Genomic DNA, 23,960 nt, shown 5'->3' on the forward strand with positions numbered 1-23,960 from the left:
GGAGCATTGACATCAGCAGAGATCAATGAAGGACGAAGAAGTCTATTTAATCTAGGAAATGAGTGACTCGGCTCTTTGATCCTATTGCATTCTCTTGTTCCCAGAAGGTTAAATTTAGTCCTGCATACACAAATTGTATTTGACTAAGTTTACTCGGGTTTTAAATGTTTGTGGGTTTCTTTTGTTTAGGTTCTCTTGTATAACAAGAAAAAAACCCCAATGGTTACCACGTAATTAGGCTGTTGCTGTGTAAGCATGTGTAGCTCTTAAGACTTGAGAGCAGAATATGCAAATTCAAACCCAAATGCATTTCTTTAAACATTCGTATTGTATAAAAGAAAAAAAAAACCCTCTGACCCCATTGTACACAAACCAGCCTATGACATGGCATAGGGAAATTGCTCAGATTTGAATAACCAAGAAATCAATCTACTTTGGCCCATTTTGCCTGCAGTACTTGCATTTTCCAGAAGTACAGGAAACCGGGTGCAGTTTAATGCAAAGGTATGCGTTTTGGTTCGAGATGTAAAAATGTAAGGTAAGCCTCAGAAAACATGAGGGTAAACTGCAGTTTCTGCTGTGATGAAAGACAATCTCAGAAAAATTCTTGTACTCCCTTGTCTAGCAAGCTTAGTTGCTTTGGTGTAAAATAAATAAAAATCAAAGTGAGGGTTCTTTTTCTTGTTATTTACATTGATCTTAACTGCAGCAACCCGCAGCAGGTGTTAGCATGAGCTGAGCCTTGGCACTTCTTGCCACACTTTGCTGTGCGTCGACCAGGCGTTTTACAAGTGTGCGATTTGAAATACGCAGTATGCCACAGAAAATAAAACTGAAAAACAGGAGCGGGGGAGGAAATCCCATCAGGGAGCCAGAAGTGCAGAACCCCCCGCTCCTTTGCACATCCCTCTAACCCCGACCCCTGCCGCCCTCCCCCCCTCCTCTGTGCGTGACTGGTACCGAAACCAGCGGGCGATCCCCCACGTCGGGGATAGCTCCAGCGCGTGTCCCAAAGCCAGCGCGGCCGTTACCGTGAGTGCCAGTCGTGCAGAGCGCTTGCTTACTATTATATTTTTTTTTTTTTTTTTTTTAAAACACCCCCCTTCCGCCTCGGGCTGCGTTGGGCGCCCCGAGGGGCGAAAGCAGGTTTCTAAGCAGGGAGCTGCGCCGGGGTATGTCCCAGTCGCTCCGCGGCAGCGGGGCAGGTGCGGCGGCGCCCCCAGCCCCTACGACCGCACCGGCGCGCTAGGACATACCGGGGTAAAAACGTCTTATGCAAAACAAATAAATAAGTTAAACAACTGGGAAAAAAAAAAAATAAAAGGGTGGCGGAGGGAAAGGCGTCCCGGCGCCCGCGGGCGGGTTCCCCTGCCGGATCCGGAGCGGTGCCGGTGGGGCGGGGGCGTCCCCGCTGACCCCCGCGGCGCCGCCGGGCAGGCCGGTGCCGGGGGCGGGGAGGCCGGGGCGCGGCGGAGGCGCCCCGCCGGCCCCCATTGGCGGGCGCGGCGGCGGCGGGGGGGCCGGGCCGGGCCGGGTCCGGGGCGGAGGGGCCGGCCCTGCCCCCGCGGCCGGCGGCGGCCCAAGGTTTAAAGTGAGAACTTTCTGCGGGCGGCGCCGAGCCGCATAGCCCGCCGCCGCGCCGCTCCTGCCCCGCAGCAGCCACTGCCTCCCCCGGGCGGGCCGTACAATCCTCGGCAGTGTCCTGAGACTGTACGCCCGCCTCGGGGGCGACCCGGCCGAATCGGACCCCCGACCCCCAGCCGCCCGCCCGCCCGCCGCCGCCTGCGGAGTTCCCGCGTCCCGCGGGCAGGTGCTGAGCCCGCCCCGGCCCGCCCGGCCCGAGAGGCGGCGCAGGAGCCGGCAGCCGCCGCGATGACAGCTGACAAGGAGAAGAAAAGGTGAGGGGGCCGCGGGCGAGGCTCGGGGCTGTTCAGGCCGCTTCGTCCTCCTCCTCCGGCTCTCCCTTCCCCCGCGGCAGCGCCGTCCCGCGTGGGGCTGCGGCGGGTCTCCCCGCGGGCAGGGGCCGAGGGCGGCGCTGGTGGCGGGACGGCGCGGCCTCGCCTCGCACCGCTGCGGCTCCTCTGCGAGGGCTCCGGAGCGGAAGCCTTTGCGGGCGCCGGTAGCGGCTGCGGCGGGCGTTAGTTCGCCCAGGCTGGGGCTGGCGGGCAGAGGGGCAGGGGAGCAGCGCCGGGCTCCGCCGGGACAGCCCGCGCTCCTCCGCCGGGGGAAGAGCGGCGCCCGTCCCGGCCGCCGCCGAGCCAAGCCGGGGAGCGCCTGCCCGGGGAGCTGCCCCCGCCGGGCGGCACCGCGGCGAGCAGCGCCCTGGGAGCCGCCGCTGCGGGAAGCGGCCCCTGCCCCGGCGGACGCGTCCCGAGCTGCCGCCGCCATCCGCAGGGAAGGCGGCCGCCCGGTCCCGGCTCCGGCCGTGCCCGGCGGGGGCTGCGGGCAGGCGGGCGGGCAGGTGCACCTAGCGGGTGCGGGCGGGGTCCGCCGCTGTTGCGGGATGACTTTAATGCACGCTATGGCAGGGCTTATTTGCTATCAATTAGGACCTAGTTATTAGGAAATTGTTTTTCAGGTGAGGACGGGGGTTTTAAAGGGAGCACCCTTGGCAAGACGTGTTTCGTAATTAAAATCAGGTAGATGTAATTGACAGGCTATGTGCGCGCTTAGTAATGGCATAAAACTAATCCATTTGGGCACAGCCTGCTCGCTCCAGCCCGCGAAGCTGACCGGGTTCTGCGGGGGACTCGCATCTCCTGCGGTTCGTGAAGTTCCTCGGCTGTCAGCAAGTTTTCCTCGAGGGCTGGGAGCTCCAGGAGCGCCTCGCCGGGCGCTGCGCTCCGGCAGTTACGCCTGTGCGAAGAGGATGTAAAGCTAGACATTTCCATGTTGCCATAATGAACCTTCCAAAGGGAATAAAAGTGACTGACTAGTTTTTTTGTAGTTGCATCAAAGAGTGTATTTTCCTGTTGGTTCTTGAGATTGAACATGAAAATAAAACTCACGATCCCTAACACAGAAGTTGCAAGTGGAGGTTAAGAAAAGAAATAACTAGTCGTGGTTCTAAGCCTATAAACAAGTCCTGTGGATGAGTGAGGGCGCTGACATGGGTGAAGGCTAAGCAAGTGAGTAAGGGTCCGCAAAGTCTCGTAACAGGGTATTTATTCGGTCTGTTTTATACAGCAGGCAGTCACAAGGCTGAGTCTATTATTGGCTCAGGTTGCTGTTCTGACTATAGATTGTGTTCATAAACAACGTGATTTACAGACTAAGAATTTTATCTTGTTATTTGTCATGTGTACTTTCCAGTTGATGATGCACTAAACTTTAAACACTTTTTTTGGTTTGTATCATAGCTCCTTTTTTGTTGAGTCACCCTATGACGATGTAATAGGGGAGGTATTGTAGTATAAACCATACATTTTCCATGTAGCTAGCTTCAGTTTATCACACACTAATGTGTTAAGGTTCAACAATTGCCTCAAGTGTATTTTGTTCTAGGTATCAATCTTCTGTGCAGGGTATAAAATATGGGTATGTTTTGTGTCCTCTTGTGTTGAACAAGAGAGTAAAAAAATTATAGTACAGTACGATGTAGTTAAAAAAATGTGTTATAGTAGTTTATAGGGATGAGAAGAATGAAATTGTGTACATATGGAAAATACACTGCATTCATTGTATTACCTCTTTTTAATCTTATTCTCTTCAGTTTTAGCCTCTTAATTTTCAAACACAGGGATTGAGCGCTGTCTGATCTTGCAGGACAGCACTCTGAAGTGCTTTGTGGAAATACTCTTCACACACAACACAGAAACTTCACAGGACTAAAGTCTGAATGCTAATCCTGACTCTGTCACTGATTTAACGTAAATATTGTGACAATTTTCTGTCTTTCTCAGAAGTAAGTTAATTGTTATCTGGCTTATGGGATTGTTCTTTCAATTAATGTTTGTGGAGGAACTGGGAGAGTATCAGATGAGGGATTTAAGATAGCGTGCTTATGCCTCTTGGTCTGTGCATGTATGTACCTCCCTACTGGGGACGTACCCCGTATAGGCTATTGAAGCAAGATTTTATTTTAATTTTCTAATACTATTATAGAATAGATTTATAGCCCTGAGTTCAACAGTTGTTGTATTATTTGCTTGATCTCTATCCAGATATGCAGCTAGGAACTCTAACCTGACTCGCTAATAGCATTTATAAATCAGTTTCAGGGAGAAAAGGTGGTGGGGGTAATCTGGTTTACCAGATTTGCAGGCAGCTCTGGAACATATGTTTAGAGGAGCGGTTCTCTTACTGTCAAACAGATGCTCTATGGAAGATAATCTTTGATTCTTTTAATGGTCCGTTTAAGTTAAAGAGCATCCTCAGGTTCTCATTTGAAGCTCTGTCTGTCCATAGAAAAGAGCAGTTGCTTCCTGTGGAACAAATGTTCTAACACTTTGAATAGGCTGATTTCCCACATTAAAGTTGTTCCAAGATACTGAGCTGAGATTAATATGATTATTATTTTAACTTAATTTAAAAAAATAATCAATATCTACAGAGTCTTAAATACAAAGGCTGATGTTTCCTAGAATGCCAGTAGTTAGAAACTGGGGAAAGGAGGAGTAAGAGGGTAAAACACATTTCAGCAAAATAATAAAAGCTAAGGGAAAAAAAAACCTGTGACCATTGTGCAGTAAAATGACAATTGGTAGATAGGTCCCAATTTAATTAGGGCAGTCTTGTAGAATGTCTTGGTGTGTTTTTGAATTATTCAGTCATCATGTGTTTTTGAATTATTTGAGGGACATAGTTATTTTATTAGGAATGGATGGTGTGTTAAATGGACTGTTCTGGATGGACAACAGAGTATGTTTGAGAAAAGCTTGAAACCAGGCTCAGGAGAAATCAGGTACCACTGAGTAGGATGCATCGTTTGGCTTCACCTTTTCAGTTGTGGTGTTTGGGGATTTTTGTGTTTGTTTTCCAGTTGTATGAAAAATAAACCAATTTTGCAGCTCAGGGAGATTCTGTACTAGAGATCCCCATATAATTACACAGTACTGTTTTGTGATCTTAACAACCTAATATATAAATCTGTTTAACTTCTTCTGGTCCAGATAGTAAACAAACGGGATTCCTCCCAGTTATTGACTAGGTAACTGACTGCTTTCAATTACCCTTTCACTTTGGGTTCATTAGATGTTGAGCCCCTCTAATGAGACACTTTGTGCCTTAATTTTCACTGACCTTTACTTCGGGAGAGGGATTCTGCCAAGATGAAGTCACTCTTGGCTGCTCCTCCTCTGGACGAGGGAATGGTCCTGATGGCACTACTCTCCAGAGCTCGGGTAGTCGCTGGTTCTTAATGGCTGTAATTCAGATGTAGGAAATGGGAGTGTTTGGGTGTGCCAAGGTGTTAAACTGCAGGTTTCAGGAAACGTACAGTCTCAGTTTTGTTCTACCCAGTATGCTTCCTCTTTTAAGGTATGTAGCTGGTGTCAGGTATACTACCTCTTGCCTGTTATTCTGTGATGGTGGTGAATTAGATGATATTGTCCATCCACTTGCCAACGTAGGTTGTTCCTTATATTCTTGTAAACCTCACTTTATGTACTTCAGCTGATGGAGATTTGAACTCTTTCCTTTGCAGACTAATAAAAAAAAACATTTGAGTTTTGTTATTGCTCAACATCTCCCCACGCGTAGCCCACGTCTTTAACTTACTCCTGTTTGCTTCGATGTTAACATCTGCCCTTACAATTTTTCTTATTTGTAGTTATCAAAAGGAAATGTAATCTCCTGAATTCATGACGAACATCTGTTGAAATTGCTTGTTTAGCACATGTTTATGGTATGTTAACATTAGGAAATTTGGACTTCGTTTCAGCACCAGAAATGCAAGTGCTCATAGCTGACAAGTCTTACGGAATGACTCTGGCCAGTTGTACTCATCATACTTTGATTTCGCCCCTTCTGGTTTCTGCATTCACCACCCTTACTGTATTTCTACACATGTGGAAAGGGCTTTTCTACCAGAGGGTGATCCAAGGGCACATCAGTGAGGAAAGGCAGGCTGCACGCATGCCTTGATGTCTCCCTTTGCCTATAATGGCACGTAGCAGAGGTTGGGCTGAGTTCTGCCTTGGCGTCCTGGCCTGCTTGGAAAAGCTTGACTTCTGCTGCCCAGCTGCTGTGGCTTCACCTCTACAGAGTCGAAGCGTTTGAGCTTAATGAGGGCTGAATGGCTTTCACTGTGGGAACAGTGTGCAGTGCGAGTGCTTCCCGGTCTGTACCACCCTCCCCAAGGTACCTGGGCTTCTGAGGATTGGTACTTTGCAGGCATGCCACAAGGGCTGGCTCTGCTCATGTTTAGCACTTAGCCCAAGAGCACGTTAACAATCTAACACCCCTTAGTATACAGCACCTTTCTTTGTCATGTCCTTTCCACTTCACCTTCTGATGTTAGCCGTCTTCTGTCATGTTTATCCTGTGGGGGTCATTGGGAATAACTTGCATATTAGAACTATTCTGCTAATAGGAGTTTTGGGATAATGCTGCTAGTTTAGGAGACCCATCATGAGTACTAAAATGGATCTCTCTGCCTTTCTATAATGTGATGGATTTATAAACATTAAGTATTTTTGTTTTCAGGTTCCAAGTGGGAACTGCTGTTAGGTGTAGTGGGGGCAGGACTCTGCAAGTATTGAACTTTTTGCTGTTATTTTCAAATGGATAACCTTTTTAAAACTGAGAATTAGAATAAACATTAGAGTAAGGAAATGAGCAATACAAAGGCAGGCCATATTTAAAAATAATTTGGTTATATGGAATGTTTTTATTCCTCTAAAGCTATTTGTGAAATGCTAATTCTGTTAATTACTCCAATATTCATAGTGTCATATATATCTTAGTCGTTATAAATAATTTTACTACTAGTAGCTGGCACGAGGTTGACAGAACCCTTCTCTTAAATTAGGCAAAAGTGCAAGTATGATTATTATGCAGCTGGTAATTTTTTTTCCTCATTTATCGGTCTTGTGCTCCATTTGCTTAAAAGGCAATATAATAAAGTAGTTATCTGCTGAGGATAAAATCTTGACTGCTGATATAAGAAAAAATAACAGCTTTCTTGAATTTACAAGGCTACTTTTCATGGAGACTCTTTCTGAAGTATGTAAAATGGGAAACTGTATTTTACTGTGCATTTGGAAAGTAGATTAATGAAGCACAGTAGGCCAATTGGCTGATAAGTAACTAATGTTCCAAAGTAACTCTCATTTAATCTTGAGCTCAAATCTAATTATGATTTTGGTTCTTTTCTGTGTGACTTTATTTAGGTCTAGAAAATTTAGCTGAAACAAAATGTACCGTAATAAATTCTGATTAAATGTGCATGTTTAAGTCTTAAAACAGTTAGACTTGTAGTTTAATTTACTTGACTGTTACTACAGAGTTTGGCGTAGGATAACGTATCCATTATGCTTCTCTGTCCGTTGCATTACATGACACAGCAAATATTCAATATTCCGTTCTACAGAAACTCATCAAATGTTTTGCCAGACAAGAAGCAAAGTTGCTTTAGTTAATTTTTATGTCTGATCTTCAGTCAAAGAAGTGTCCTGGTCTTGACCCTTCCTCTGTGCACGAATATGTAGAATCAGCAGTTTTCTTTGATTAGGGGAATGTTTAGGGCGTTGCCTCCAAAAAGGTTGTCTAAAAAATTCAGAAGCTTTACCAATGCTTTATGTTAGCCTGTGGGTGTGCAATTAATACTGGCTTATTGCGGCTTTCTGAACAAGTTCTGTGCATCTGGGCAGGAGGAAAAAACGCTTTTCTTATTTTGTTTCTGCTCTTAAGTGGGAAAAAAAACAGGATAATACAGCTCCTTAGCGTTTTTCATTCCTAATGCAAATATGTTGAACCATATCCCAAGTTACAAATGCTTCTTCGTTCTGCTGTGTATGTACTTTCATAGTGATCTTCTTTCAAGCAAAGAGCCTTTTAGTGGTATATGTTTTAATCTCAAGTATTTGTGAAGTATCTGTAGAACCAAACTGACTGTTTTCCAAAAAGATCTCAACAACTTATTGGTGTTTCTAAGAAGTTACAGGAGAAGTAGATGCATCTCTCAATGTGTGTTGCCCATGCCTTGCCCCCACTTCTTGAGGCCTGTCCCTAAATCCCAGCTGTGACTTACGTGAATGAAAACCACAGGACAGAATGTGGACAGGCTGTAAAGGAGGATTGTGATGAGAGAACAACGGGGCTGTGGCCATTTACGGGATTTGGCTGGGATTTGTTTGTTTGGTTTTTTACTATATCATCATTAAGCTTAAGAGTTATTGCCCTGTTATGATCTTAAGATAACTCACAGCAACTAATATGTCTCCTCAGCTATTTTTTCCCAACTAGTTGTAGTAGCAATTAGGTCACCATCTGCTCTGTAAACGTAGTGCTCATTTTACAGTGTACCAAGATGAGGGTGAGGTCAACAGAATGATGATTCCCCCACGAGTATCTGCTTCAGTCCTTCAGATCTGTAAAATGAAGGATGTATTTATGAAATAGGTGGTGGGCAGATGGTGCTATTTCTTACTGATCTGGGCTGGTGTCAAACCTACCTTAAGTTTCTTTGAACGGAAAACAAGTCTTTCTACTGGGTGCTCTCGCGCTGGCGTGGCCATTAGCTCTTTCCTGCTGCGGGGATGGTTACACTGATGACCAACATATCCCGTGAGAAACCTGTTTCTCACCTTCCATGCTGCCATGCCCATGACCAGTGTAAAGTCTTATCTGTCTTGTTGCTTTTGGCCTGGAGGCTGTCCCTGGAAGCCGGAGCCACGGCAGTGGGGGATGTGGGATGATGGTGTACGCCCAGCCATGCTCTAGTGAGTTGCCCTACTCTTTTTTTTTCTACAGAAAAGCCATGAGGGCTGAGTCCTACATTGCGCTCTGTTGCCTGCCTCAGTTTTTTTCCCAAAATCACTCATTCCCTGTTGCTTTTGCCACCACCTCCACAGCCCAGGCGAAACAGAAAGCTGGAGCACTGCAGCATCCCTTTATATTTGGATATGAGTTACTGAGTATGTTCAACTACTTTTACAACTAACGTATTGAAGCTAGAACAGTGTGAGAAGTCTGACCATCTCTCTGTTTCAGGAAAATGTGTTATCTAAGGAGAGGCTAAAATTAGAAGGGGTATAGGGAGGGTTGTGTGTTGTGTTGTTTTGGTGTTTTTTTTTTTTAAACTGAGCAGCTCTCCTAATGGATGAAACATGTGGGTGTAACTTATGGCACTTGATAGCAAGCAGGCTGTCTGAAGGTGTATGTGTAATAAGATTACCAGGATCATTCAGAAACTATTTGGAACTACTGAAACGTGAACTTAATCTATTGTAAATATTTGTTACTCATTATCTAATAAATCAAAATACATTTGGTTAGAGTTAGGCAAACGAAGGTAAGATATAAGGTGCAAGTTTTTAACAACGGGTTACTGAGCATTGGAAGAGCTGCTGATGCAGTTAGTAGAGTGAATATTTTCTGTAAAAATAAATATTTTTTTGGAAAATAATTTTCCAGTGCACAGGGGAAACAAGAGCTAGTGTTAGACTGCAATGAAGGGATGGGATTGAGAAATTGTCAAAACATTTGGAGAGTCCTGAAACATTTTAGATTTGGCTTCATTTTAAGAAACTTTCTGAATTCCTGTGTTGCACTACATTGTTAATCTAATACTGGATGTTTTAAATTTCATTTGAATGAGACTTAAGTAACCTTTAGCCTCTTTTTAATTTAAAGATTTTTTTTTTTCTTTCTTTTCTGATGTTTGACTCAATTGTTTTTTTTTTCCAAATCTTCTTTGTTTTACTGAAAGCCATGAGACACATACATGGATCTGGTTTGGTGGCTTGACCTGAATCAAGTTCCTGTCTTCCTTTCAGGAAGACTCTCTTTAAGTTTATCTGCTAAACCAAAATATTAGGTATTCCTTTTCCACTACCCATGAAGCCCTCATCACTTGAGGCCTTGAACTCAAAACAGTCCCAGTCTTTCAAAAACTGCAGTTGCTTAAACAAATTACCAAAAGTCTGACGAAAGTATTTAGTTGTCTTTGGATTGGGTTAGGCAGGAAATGTGACTCGGCGATGACAAAGGTCTTCTCTAGCTTTGGTTATGTGAATAGCTTTTTAAAGACAGTAGTATAATTGAAAACATAACAATAAAGGCCCTCCTCACCCCCTGGCCCACATCACCGGCTACCGATAGTACAAACAAGAAAGTGAAAATGTGGAAGAGGTGAAAACAGCATGTTGCAGAATTTCGAACTTGGTTGTTCTCGAAGGACTGACAGTTTTAGAGTCACAGTCTTGAAAACCTGCCTACCTACAGTGAGAGATAGAAATGTTTGCCTTTCCCAGGAAAGCTATTGCTTTAAGTAACAGATATAATAATATCTTGAAATATGGTGATTCCAGGCGATATCCACCTTTGGCCTAGTACATGCATTTTCTTTAGGTAGTCAGCTTCTCAGCCCCTTAGTATATATTATTTAATACACACAAGGTGATTTGCTGAATGACTTCAGTTTAAGAAGCCAATACAATGGCCTGAATAAGTTCCATGAAATCTGAAAAATGTGCCCTATTGCCCTTCTTTTCTTAAAAGGGAAAGCTGTTGCTAATTTATAGTGTCAGAGGCCTTGCAAAATTTTTAGAATCTTAGCACTGGCAAAAATCCATTAAGAGCTGGAAGTTTTGGTGCAAATTATCTAGTAGGGTTTAAAAGTTACTGTATTTTTCCTTTAAGATATATTCATGTGCTTGTAAGATAAATATTTGCTTAGGTAATAAGCTGAAGGAAGTATGAAGTTGGGTGGTTATGAGGCAGTTTTTATAAAGGTGGTGGAAGAAGCTTAAAGAACATTCCTTGTATTTTGTTTCAGCCATTAGCATATCTAAGGTCTTTACTGCCATAAAAAGGTACTTAAACTCTTGGTATCACTGCTGTCTTCTCACTTGCATTTGTATGATAAACTACAAAGCAATCCTATTCAGTCATTGTGTTTGGGTCCTTCTTGTGGCTGGTGTTGGTCTTGGAGCCCTGTCCATTCACAATTGTATCACCCTCTCTGCCAGTAAATCTTTGGTGTTATTGGCTACTTGTTGTCACAATACTTCAAAGATCTTCATGACATTAACAAACACCAAAAAAAAAACCAAACAAACAAACACCCACCCTTCTCTGAGTTTCTACATTTGTAAATGGGGAATGTTGCTAGGAATGTGCCAAACTTTTAGCTGTCATGCAATTTGTATTCAAAACTTGTTGCAAGTACCAGAGTATCTTGTGAGATTGTATGCGTTGTTGTGCCTGGTTAGATTTTTATATGCCATTATGATAAAATAATGTACTCATCTGCTGATGGCAATGACAGTATCTTCAGACCGTTAGGTAATTACGGAGAGTATTGACTTGAAGCTGACATGAAGCTTGCTTAGAGCAAAAGTGGCTTTTAAATGATCCGTGGAGTGGCAACATCATACATACAAGCGTGAGAAGAAATTCAACATTAGGTGGCTTTCTTGTGCCACAGCTCCTTAGGTAGTATGTCTCTGGAATACAAACCCAGTGAACAACTATAGCTGTATTCCAGTACAGAATTTTTACCAAGGACTCAGTTGCCTCCAGTGTGTTTCATACCCTGCGAGAGAAGATTGGAAATTGGTGGAAACACTTGTGGCATTTTTCCTGTAGAGCTTTTGCCAGGTGATTCTTCTGGGAAGGCTGCATTTGCCCTCTTCCCCGAAGGGGTGAGCCTTTGTGAATGGCCTCTGCATGTTGCCCCCCCACAGGAGGGGCGAGCTGTCTTTGCAGGAGCAGCAGGGCTTTGCTTACGCTGGCTCAAGCCGCCCCTGGGTTTCCCATTCCTCCTTAAAGGGAATCTCTGTTGCAAAGGAAATTCATGATGAATGTAGCTCTTGGTTTACTTCTTCCAGTGTATCCCCATATTGACCCAGGCAACCCGTTTCCTGTTGTCCTTTAAGCTGACTCATGTACATTGGGGAATGCAGAGAATTGGAATTTGCCAACTTTTGCATGTGAGATGGGTGACCTTCGCTTGCAGAGGAGGAATCCAGTACCCTATCTAGGCAAGAGGACAATGCCCGGTCTTAACAAAATAGCATTACTTACATTTTTAAGAAAAATGAAACATTTAGGGGGGGTGACCCGCTTTATTGCTTAATGCAGTGCTTTTACATGTGTGATTTGGAGGAAGATTTCTCATTTGACTGATAGAATGTAGCATGGTTGAGCTCTGGGTGGGCTGTTTATGTGCGACAGCTGTAAGACTATCAGTTACTGTTAATAATTCCTGGTTTTGGTTGTTCCTCTGAAAATGATTTGAAGGATGTGTTTATTGCCATTACTAATTGGAGGGACTTTTTATGAGAACATCCTTTCTGTGCTCAAGTTGTCTTAATACTGGCTTTTACATAACAGCAAAGCTGTATTTATGTTCCCAGTGATTCACAAAAGGGGACTATCCTGTTCGCTTAGGCATGCGCTGGCTTGAAAATGAAATAGAAGCAAGTGCAGATATCTTGAGGGAAACTTAATGCTGGTGTTTCGAAACATCCATTATTTCCCATTTAAGAAAAACAAACCCCCAACCCTACTTCTGTTTGTTAACCGCGCGGCTGGCCCGAACAAAGCCTCTTTGGCATGGGGACCAGGGCCAAAGCTCAGCGAAGCTGAATAAAACCATTTCTTGGATTCTGTCTCTTGAGCTCGTTCGCCGCTCTCAGTAGAGCTGGCTGTGAAAGCCGCGTCTGGTTGCTGACCTGGCTGCTGAACAGTAGCTTCAGCAGGCGGTTCTGGCCTCTGCAGCTGCTTCTCCTGTCACCTTTCCCCTCCGTACCCTCTCCGAAAGCCCTGCTCACCTGGCCCCAGCTCTTTGTCGTGCTGGGGACTGGGGGCGTTGGGTTGGTAACGTAGCCTGGGCAGGGTGGCTGATCTCCGTCATTATCCTCGCTCCCAGTCTGGAAAACTGGGATGGTAGTATATCCTTCCTTCCACCCTTTGTGTGTCTTATTTATTTAGACTGTAAACTTCTTAAAGTAGGGACTTTCTATTTCTATGCCTAACACAATGCTGTAGTGATGTTGGCAAGAAGCTTATGTGATAAACCTGACTTGAAAATGCTTAAACAGGGGGTTGTCGAATGGAAGAAGTTTGGTTATCTCTCGCTTTTATTACATCGCCTGGTTAATTGCTTTCTTTACTGCACCACTCTGTATTATCCCTCAATATGTAGGTTACACCCACATGCTGATGGGTGACCTATGCCTTCATTTGCTTCACCTTTGAATTTGTCTCTCCTGTCATATAAGATCCACGTGCAATTTAGACGCCCCAAGCAGTCGAGGAGATGGTGTGGTGGTGGCAGGGGATTGCAACGCCCTGAAAACGTCTGGGAGATGATAAAACCCCTACTTCTTTCAGATTTCATCACAAAGCAGGCAAGCAAGCAACCCTTGGGGCAATAAGAACGAAAAGGAGGATTTGACAGTCACACCAAAACCAGTCTGTTCTGCAGATGGGGAGTTCAGTAGGGTTTCAGCCAGAAATCATTTGCTCTCAGTTTCTTTGAACTGAGAGCTGTGAGAAGGGAAACAGTGCTGAATTACAGGGTTAATCTGACATGGGTTTAGAGGTTAGCGTACGCAAGCTCCTTCACATAGACCACATAGACTGAAGCCTGTGGATCTTCATTCACGTTAAGGCTTCTCCTGTGTATGGGTGGCAGGGCAGGCCTGAAGAGGGAGCAGGCACGTTTGTCAGTGTAAAGAAAAAACATTGAGAAAAGCCTAACATTTTATACTGGCTTTTATTGGCAGCTTTGCATACTGTATACGCAGGCCCTGAAAAAGATAATGTAAGAAGCTGTGTTATCTGTATAGCACCGCTCCTTTCCCTTTGCCTGCCAAATCTTAGGACAACATCCCTCACCCCCCAAACCTAAATGCCGCCATAAACACTATGTGTAACTACATTCCAGCTTCTCTAAATGCAAGCATGAAGCAGCGAACCACAGTGACCAGCAATGTTGCTTTCTGAGTTTTTTGTTTTTTTTTTTTTAAATTTATTTTAAAGGAGGCAGAGGACAGCAAATGGTGCTTATTCAAAAAGTAGTGACTTTTCAGTGCTCTTCCAACCTGGGGAATAAAATGAGCAGGGAGCAAAGTCTTCATTGCAGGTCACGGTAAGGATTTCGGGTGCAGTGGTGGCTAATGTGGAGCAGAGGTCCACCTAAAGACAGAGCAGAAAGAGGAAGCGTGTCTGCAGCCTGACCTGTTAAAAGCTTTAAGAAAAACATCATCCCAATGTGAAATCATCGTAGAGCGTTCTTTCAGAGGGAGCTGATGTGATGAACACAGTGCAAGCATAAAACGATTCCATGTTGTATTGCATTTTGAGTAGGTTACAACCATGCAATGAGCCTACCGAGTCGTGTACATTGAGCTGTGTGCTCCTGTTGGTCGGGTTTCTTAGTTTCTGTTTGTACCTTACTTAACTGATTGAGTGCTCTGGCTTTTGTACCAAAGTAATGCCAGCTCCAGAATCTTTGAAGTCTCATATCTAGAACTTTTATCAAAATGGGGTTCAGTTCCTGCCTGAGACCTCTGGGTGCTGCTTTGTGAAAATACCTTTGAGAAAAATATGATATAAACTGTGTGTAGTGTGAACCTTTATCCCTCTTGAAAGGGAATTTCATGATCTTTCCACTTGGGTTCTGCTTCTGTTGGCAGGTGGATTAAGCAAATGAAATGGTCAAACACTCAGTAAGGTATGAGGAAAGCAGAGCAAGCATCTGTTCTTACCTTGTTGTTTGTGTAGGAAGTCAGTTCTGATTTACAAAGTTGTAAGAAGGAACTATTTAGTGGGCAAATCTATTTTGGTACACTCTGTTTTTGAAAGTATTTAGTTTGCTCACGTACCAGGAGTTGTTGTAGGACATACAGCGAAGCTGTGGAATATGAAATTACTGTACTGAAGGAAAATAAAGAGAAGGCCTCAAACTAGACACATACTAGGTATTGAGAGTCAAAACATCACCCTCTCCACCTCAGAGAAAGTAAATGCTTTATTGCTTGTGGTGGTAGGTATATTATAGTTTGTTGTAGCTGACTATGAATTGCATACGGGAAGTTTGGAGAAGGATTTTGGGTGGGTGAGCTACTGGGAAATGCTGTTAGCAAAATAAATTTTAAGAAAATATTTACTTTTAATAGAAGATCAGACAGTGATTAGAAGAACTAGCCTTTTCTAGATTGTTTTCTTGAAGAATCAAGGCTTACACTGTTACAGTGTGTCTCTGTCTCCATTCCTGATAGAGCTATAAAGATCTCGGGGATATTAAATTCCTGGGAATAGGTGTTCAGAAAGAGAGTCGTAATCGCTTCAGGGAAAGGCTGCAGCACAAGCACGTTCCCCTGTAGAGACTAGAGACTTCCTACGGGTGAGGAAGTCACAGGTGTCCCCGCAGGGGCAGTAACTCCAGCCAGCTCCATGCTTGCAGGCTGCTATGCCACAGGTGCCAGGCTCCAACAGGAGTCCGCAGAGCCTGGAGAAGCTTGGTTTTGCTGGTGCCCTAGCACAGCGGCTTCTTGTTTTTGAAACGTGGTTCACTGGTTAACCCTTGTGGCATTTTAAAAACTCACCCTGAGATATTTGCCTTGCTGTTTGGTAGAAATAGATACAAATAAAATGTTTTTCCTTACTCTGGGCATTTCTGAGTGTTTCGGTGTGCTTGGACCTTACTGGTTTCGGATGAAGAAACTGCTGCACAACTATGATTAATCCTAACACTTGATACTGCGGGATGTTTTAGACTGGCCACATTAAAGCCACCAGTGTATGCTTGACTCAAGCCCGAGAAGTGCAGCTGGACTTCTTTCTGCTGGACAGGAATTGCTGTCTTCAACTGGAGAAACAATTGTACTTCTAAATAGCTCTAACTCTGGATCTGGCTGTAGAAAGGTTTGTTTTGGTTGTTGAGGTCCAACTGTGCGCACGTTTGGTGTTGGTTGTCAGGTTCATGATTAATTTTGGGCATTGTTATACTGGCAGTAACAATGAGAGCATTGTCACCACTAACATTTTCACTTTCCTGTGTTGTTGCTGTGTTCGTTTAATTATTTTTGCAAAAGTGGTAGGTTATGGGAACCTTTTCATGTGCAAACCATGGGGAAGACGGGAGTTGCATATGTTTGTCGTTCCCATAAGTGATGGTAACGATGATAACTTTCAAAATCTGTTCACTGGTGTTGGCAATCGTATCTACTGGAGATCTACTACACTTCTCGGAATCACTTCCCTCAGTCGAGGCAGTCCTACTGTTTGGTTTTTGTTTGTATTATGTATTTGCTGGAAGTAGAGTGCTATTGTGTGTTTTTTAAGGGTGATTACAAACATAAAATAGATTCTCTTGAGAATGCTTTGTCTACACTCATCACAATTGGTAATTGTTTTGTGTTGTGTAAGACTTTGCATGCTGCGCTTCTTGTTTGGCAGCGTGCATGTGTGTGTGAACCTCAGACTGGATTCCCACCTCCAACCTTTTATCATTGATGTTTTGAAGGTGAATCGTAGAACAAAGCATAAAACTTCTCTAAACTGATGTATTGCTAGATGATGAACGTTTGCTGGATTAAGGCCAATTTTTTCAGCCATTTTGAAAACAAAGTTTGCTGCATTTTAATGATGTCTTCTCCAAGTAGGACCTGGATGAGGTAGTTCTTGAAAGTGCAAAAAACCCCAACTACTTTGCACATGGAAGCGGATTAAAATAGTACAGTTGCGTGCGAGGTGGGTGTCATCTTTTCGCGCCAAGTCTGCTTGCAGTGGTCATTCCAAAATGCCAAGGGAAAAGGAATCCATAACCCTCACATACCTATTAGCAGAGTGCCTGGAGGTAGAGATGAGCAAGATGCATGGAAAAAATGAGGCTTCTGCCAAACTTTTTCTTTGTAGGTCACTTATTGTAGTTGAAATTACAGGGAGCATTAGAACAAGCGGTCTATTAGCAAAGCGATGAAAACAAACCATTTGCCACTTCTAACAAATGTTGGACAAAAATATGCTCCAAATTTTAAAAATAAGTGAAGACTTGGCGAAAAATAAGACCTGGGTTTATCTGCATTTCATCAGGTACATGGCGTCCTGGAATATAGCCCACTGGCAAAAGCATGGGGAGTGTTATCCTTTGCAGCACTGGGAATGTTCTCTGCTGAATTTGGCGCCAATGACCGAGCTTTGCTTGTTAGCTGGAGTTCACACAGACTCCTTGCCAGGCCTGCCCAGAATGCTGTCTCCTCTGACTTCCTGTGGTCTTGCATAATATTTCCTTGCTTCTTGTGTAACTGCAGCTTGATCTGGTCACTGCCCAGTTTATACGGTTGACTTTTTTTAAAAGGCCAGTCCTGCAAACGTGCGGGTGAGCCATGTCAGTGGCAGGAGGTGTCCCGGCGGTGACGCCGATGGAAGCGCCCTTCCACAGGGAAACCGCCAGCGCCGGCGGCAGGGGTGTTCGGCGATGCCGACGTGTCTGAAGGCAATAAAGATGACTGCCGCAGCCTCGTGACGAGATAAGCGCGAGGCAGGACTTCAGATTGACTGAGCCTTTGAAATATGCACCGCTGTTGCTCTGATTTCTGTAACAAATATACCTGTTACTCAGGAGGTGGGGAGGCAGCACCGCAGGCAGTGTATCAATGCATGAGCATGTTTTCAGAGCACTATGAAATTCGCATTATTGCTAGTAGTCACTCAGTTAAAAGTCCTTACATTTGCCTTGAAAATGTGCTCCAGGTATCCTGAGTATTAATTTTAAGATGAGGATAGCAAGTCAAGGTATTTAAGAAAATGGTCTTTTCATTTTCCTGACTTTTAATGCTTCCACACAAGTTGTTTCTGCAATTATCTACTGTTAAAATATGCATTAATTTTGCATTGCTGTTGAAGCAAGTGTATTTATTAACGTTTACCATTTATTAGCCTGGATTGTTTGTATATATGTTTTGGAAGTGAATTTCATAGCAGTTTGTGCCATGTAGCTCTGCATTTATACTGGTTATTTTTAAAAGATTTGTGTTTGCGCACGTATGTATACATATAACGCTGCATGTAATTACAGAGCTTTGTCATTTTCAGAAAGGCAGTTGTCTAACATGACACTTTCTAGGACTCCCTTTCTAAATGCAGTTTTCAAACTGTTACTCATGTTCTTTGGCAACCCTGTTCCTGGCATGTTTTTGAAAAGCTGAAGAGCAAAGATTACAAAATAGTCACTTCAGTGTGTTTGTAAACTTACGTAATAGACTTTACTGATTTGTGTGTTATAGCTCTCAGATCTTGTATGATCTTCCAGTTAAATGCTACCTGAAGAAACAGAAGAATCATTTTAAGGGAAAACATTAGAATTGACTTAGTCATCACAGTTGTGTGAGATTTTGTTTAAATCATCTCATTCTGTCATCTCTTACATGAATGCAGGTTATCCAGTTGTCATAGTAACTTTGACATCAAAAAGTTCATGCTGCCTACTCATGACTTCTTGCAACACTCTCTATTCTTCTGATTAATTTAGTGGAAAATACACTTTTACTGGTTAATGTGTATTATCAGGGAAGCTTTTCTGGTTATTTAAAAGTGGTTTATTGCCTTGTGTTCTTAGGATCAACATTTTAATGACTACAGTCTAGCTAATATAATGCTTGGAGAATTGTCAAAGTAATATAGTGGCGATAATACTGACATCTAGCAGACCATTTTGTAGTATTGTGACCACTTGTGGGAGTCTGGTGTAAATATACTGCATTTTTGGCAGAGGGATGCAAAGCCAGAGTTCCTAGTATGGCTTGACCATATAACTCTAGCAGAATGGATGCCAAATAAACCAGGTTCACCTCAACATGTTTTTGCTGGGGATGGAGAAGCCACTTTATGTGCCAATACCAAGCTAGTTTCTCACTGATGGTTTTGGAGCCCTGGATAAGCCATGCAACTATGAATTGCATGGTAGAAGTAGACTGGGTTGGCATTAAGATTAAGGAAGAAGTGTTAAGAATTACAAAAGGTGTTGGGCTGAGCATTACTTAGCCAGCTAGAGAACACAGCTGACAGGCAATAAAGAGGGATTTCCTCTCTAAATGGAAGCAATTAGAAATTTTAGGACCCAACAGTCTGTTTCTTTTAAAAAGTATTTGTCCCTCCTGTGTAAACCATCTGAGCGGTTTTAAAAGATTTCAGAAAAAAAAAGTTTTGGCTTATGAAGTCGTAGAGCTGGAAATTTACTCAGCATATAGAATAACAAGGTTTAGAAATTCTTGTTCAAAATAGATGGACTGGGCCTTAGTACATGTATCAGCAATGTTAGAGAGGCACGCGTGCTCTCTGAGTCCAAAGGTAGCCGAGTGTCAGAGAGGTCCACAGTTGCATGGGCACGTTCTTCCTGCTTTTCTTTTTTCTTTGATTATTTAGAAAAGTGCAAATGGGCGCTGCAGAAGATTTAAGGGTTTAATCATCAGCTGCACAGGCAGACACATACCCGCTGCATTCAGTGGGAGTTTTGTCTGAATAAACAGCTTGGGATTGTGCACTTGTATACGTGTCTAAATATGGATCTCAGTAAAGTAAACAAGCGTGTAGCTGTACGCGGTAATCTACTTTTGAAGCTAGGGAACACCCTGTGTTGCTTGTGTGGCTGCATACTCAGCCACGTCTTGAGCTTCATGCGAGCTCGTGTTAAGGACGCTGATCGCCAACCCACATGTGTCTCACCACAGAAGGGGAGCGATAGATACCTCTGAGGGGTATAGCAGCATCCGTCACTTGGCTTTTGGTGCGGTGAGATAGCGCTCTCCTTTGAAGGACGTGTGAGGGTGGATACGCACTTACAAAATGCCTGTGCTCACAGATAAAGGCAGAAGGGAGCAGCCTGCCTCACGCTGGGTGTTTTCAGCCCTACATGCCTGCCCCTTCCTGAAGCTGAAGGTCTTACTCAGTGTTTCTCAGGCTGAACTTTTACAGGAGCAAGAATAAGCTTCTTATCTGTGGAGAGACTGTGTAAAGACGAACTGGAAACACCAGAAATTGGGTTATGCTTACGATGCCAAAGAACATTAGAGCATTTTTAGTGAACTGCATTCTGCAGCTGGCAAAGTGGGTGACATCTGTAAACCTCTTCGTAGGTGCTGTGCAGAGGGGAGTGGGGCATACTCCTGACTTTATTTAGATACTTTCATACGAGTATCGCAGTTGGGAAAGAGTTGCTGATATTGATTTTATTTTCTTCTTATTTTAATTTTTTTAATGAACTTGCCCAGAGGCTGTAGTCTGTCAGCAGGGAAAGCCAAACTTGTGACGTCACTGCAAAACACGCCACGTCTCATGCAATATTGTGACTTGTATGCTGTAATTAGGGAGCAGTGCATATGAGGGAATGCTGTAGGTGTGTAATAACAATTCTATTGTATACAATAAAATCCGGTCTTGCTAAGTACTGAGGACCTCAGGAGTTTTGGAACAGCTTCTCCTACTGTCTGAAGTAGTAATGCAATATACTTAGCCTCTTAGAGGATAGGTCTTAATAACAACAATTAGTACATTTGTGTCTCTAAGTATGTTTAAAAAGCTTAAACGGATGCGGTTTGGAAAAGTGAAATGAAAGAACTGTAAAATTAACGTTAAAACCCAGCATATGCTATGGTGAGGAAGTGTAGTCTTAGCCATACTATGAAAAATAGAGATCTTAAAAGTTCTCTGGATGTCAGATCTACCAGATCAAGCAGAAGTGAATAGTAAATGTTACTGTCACTTAGGGGGCATTGTTTTTTGTTTGTGGTTTTAAAAGCATTAGGGGGTGATGCAGGAGGGAGGCGGAATAAAATTATGAAAACGCGCCTTTTTGAAATGTCAAGAAAAAAGTCCCAGAAAGAACAATGACATCTTACACAGTTTTCACACTTCAGTTCCTCTAAACAGCAAAAAAAAAATAATTTCTCTTTCATTTAATGAGCAAGGATGGGAACATCTTTGAAACAAAGGCAAAGAAAAGTTTAATGCAATGGGATCTTTAACAGAGGACAAAAGGTACACTTTTCTTCTGCTGGTGCTAGTGGTCCTGCAGGCTTGGTGAGGTTGTCTTTTGGGTGGAGGTGGCATATGCAGCACAAATGCTGCTGAGGGGGTTGGGAAGGGGGCTCTGCCCTTCATGTGGAGCCCTGTTCGCCAGCAAAAATTTCTCCTGAGGAGACTGCTGTAGGTTACCTGCTACATGGGAGGGCTGGCAGAACAGGACAATGAGCTGTGAAGAAAGCTGATGAGCAGTTTCAGCTCCGAGTGTCATGCTGGCCTACCACAGCATGTAGTGTCAAAGAGTTTTGCTGAGGCTTGGGTATATGCTAGAGTTTAGTCATCGAAAGCCTCTGTAGCCACTGGAGGTTTCATTGAAGTGACCTTCTTGGGGACAGTATTCAGGTGGGGGTCTATAGACAAGCTTGTAGAGGCTTGGAAAACATTTTGGGGAAGCATCGCTATGCTTTCTGTGCCCTTCTCTAAGTGTCTGCTGATCGAAATGGGCTGGTGGGAAGATGCTGGGCTACCTCAACCTCTCACCTGGCCCAACAGGGTTATTCCTGTGTATTCCTCTATAGACAAGGATACCCCAAGATGGCAGAAAGGGTTGAAGAAGTAGGGGCATAAATTACCTTAAGAGGCAAGCCAGGTTTACTTTCACTCTATCCAAATCATCAGCAAAAACCCCTCCTGCTGATTTCAGTGTCTGTACATGCTTTTTGAGCAGACATCGTCATCATTGTATATCTAACATTAATATGTGTGTGAAGTTAATAAAGGCTCTTACGAAATAAGTATTTTTGTTGCTTCTGCTTTGCAGGAAAATAAACGTTTGCTACTAACAACCATAACTATTCCAAGAGTTATTTCGCCTTTTCTCCAAGTGGCATGTATTTTTTTCCACACCAAAGCACATTTTACATACCCTTAGCACAACTCTAGCCTTGGCCTAACACGGGGGGATTACGAAGATAAGATACTAGCCATAGCTAGCATCATCTCCTGATAAACTGGGGCATCATTTGAGTGCAGAGTTATAGCCTTGGAAGGCAGAGAAAACAGCATTTAGGGGTCTTCGAAATTCTTGTTTTAGGGCTTGAATAAGAATAATGAACAAACAGATTTTTGCAAGGATTATAGGGACCCTGTTGTTAACTTTTGTAATAATTATTGAACTCCTTTCGTGTTGGTTAAAAATTGGTGCTCTCGTTTGTTACTGTTCAATCAATGGAGTGAAATACTTGGTAACAAATTGCAGCATGGGGAAATAGTAACATAGTCTATTTCAAGCAACATTTAAATACTGGAAACAGGTAAAATGAAAGGTAAAAGTTAATGGTTTAATAACAAGGTCCCAATGCCTTATATATGGAAGGCAGTAATTTGCATTTGCTTCCTGTAGGGTGGCTTTACTGAGGGTATTTAGCATATGCCGATGCTGAGACTCTTCTATGCATCTGTTGTTATTTGGAAAGTGTAAAGTCTGCGATGGAGGCTTGTAGGGTGTTGCAGGAGAAGGAGTGAGGCACTGACAGACAGGAAAGCGCTGGTGTAGGCAGGGAATGATGGAGAGGAGATGGTGATGTGTGTAGCAAAAAGCTGGGGGTGCAGCAGGGTAGGTGATGTGGGGAAATAGGCTCTGTTTGAGAGGGATGTTTATGCACTAGGTAGAATTGCATATACAGCAAATAGCCTTAAATATATTTTGTGGTCACCACTACTTATATACAAAGCAAAACCATAATTACATTGCTGCTCTTGTTTTTGAAACATCATCGTGTGCCAAACAAGTTCTGGATATTTGTAGGGCACGGTAATGTCAAAGATCGCCCGAGTGTGAAAAGGATAGGTTTACGGGTACCAGCTATATTCACAAAACCAGCTGAAGCTAAATTCTCATTCACATCGTATTGTGAAGACTTTAACCTTCAAGTGTTTGATGATGGCTTCTGCAGGACCTGTGTGCCCACAGCAAATGTCACGGGGGATGGGTGGCTGGAGATGAGGCAGCTGGTGGAGCAAGAGGCTTGCGTCCTCAGGCCCTTCGACTCTTCCCTGATCCTGGTCAGACTGTGCAGTACGTGCAACAGCATCGTTAATGCCCCTTTGTTCTTCCCCAACGCTGTATGAATAGCTTGGGGCAGAATAATCTCCTTAATTTGAGTTTGCTGCTGATGACAATGTCTCGTGAAATAGTTTCTCTTTGCCTTTTTGATCGTGCTGGTAGCTCCTTCTGGAACAATCTCCAGTGTACTGGCTTTTTTATTTTTTTTGAAGTGTTTCAAAAAGTTCAAGGAAAATGTGTGGGGTGTTTTTTTATTGTATTGGTTGATGGGAGACAGTTTTACAAGAACGAGACCTAACTGCAGTTGGAATGATGATTTCCTAGACAGTTCAGCACACTCATTCAATATCCCTCCCTCTCCTACCAATGCCCTGCTGTTGTTTTAAGATAAATTGTAGACATGGAATAGCATACAGGTCAGATGCCTGGTGTAAGAGTCAAAGGCTTCAGCTGTGGCAGAGTGGCTGAGCTCCTACCGACTGTACGTCCCCAGGATTCCTGCAGGTTAGCCGTAGGGTATTGAACTTGCTCCTCCAGTCCAGCTTGCAGAGCTCACGATCTCAACTTACTCAAATTATTCATTGGGCATCTGCTCAAAGCAAACAAACAAACAAATGTGAGCAACCCCAAGTCCCTTTGTACCGCTTAATAATAGATCACTAATCATTTTACTACATTAGAAAAAAATACACTATTTATGACAAAATGTCTATATGTTTGCAGTAAAGGATTGGTTTTGTCATCCTTTCAGAGCACATTT

The 23,960-nt window shown here is 43.5% G+C and overlaps 1 protein-coding gene across 1 annotated transcript in view; it reads left to right on the forward strand.

The window, feature by feature from the left end:
* The first annotated feature begins 1,574 nt into the window (after window positions 1–1,574).
* Window positions 1,575–23,960, forward strand: part of EPAS1 (endothelial PAS domain protein 1) — an 82,048-nt gene continuing 59,662 nt past the window's right edge. The window contains exon 1 of the mRNA XM_068397167.1: window positions 1,575–1,898. Coding sequence (XP_068253268.1) covers window positions 1,873–1,898 — 26 coding nt within the window. The 5' untranslated portion in view covers window positions 1,575–1,872. The remainder of the gene's footprint in view (window positions 1,899–23,960) is intronic.

The sequence above is a fragment of the Nyctibius grandis genome, chromosome 1 (assembly GCF_013368605.1).
Source record: "Nyctibius grandis isolate bNycGra1 chromosome 1, bNycGra1.pri, whole genome shotgun sequence".
Taxonomy (NCBI): domain Eukaryota; kingdom Metazoa; phylum Chordata; class Aves; order Nyctibiiformes; family Nyctibiidae; genus Nyctibius; species Nyctibius grandis.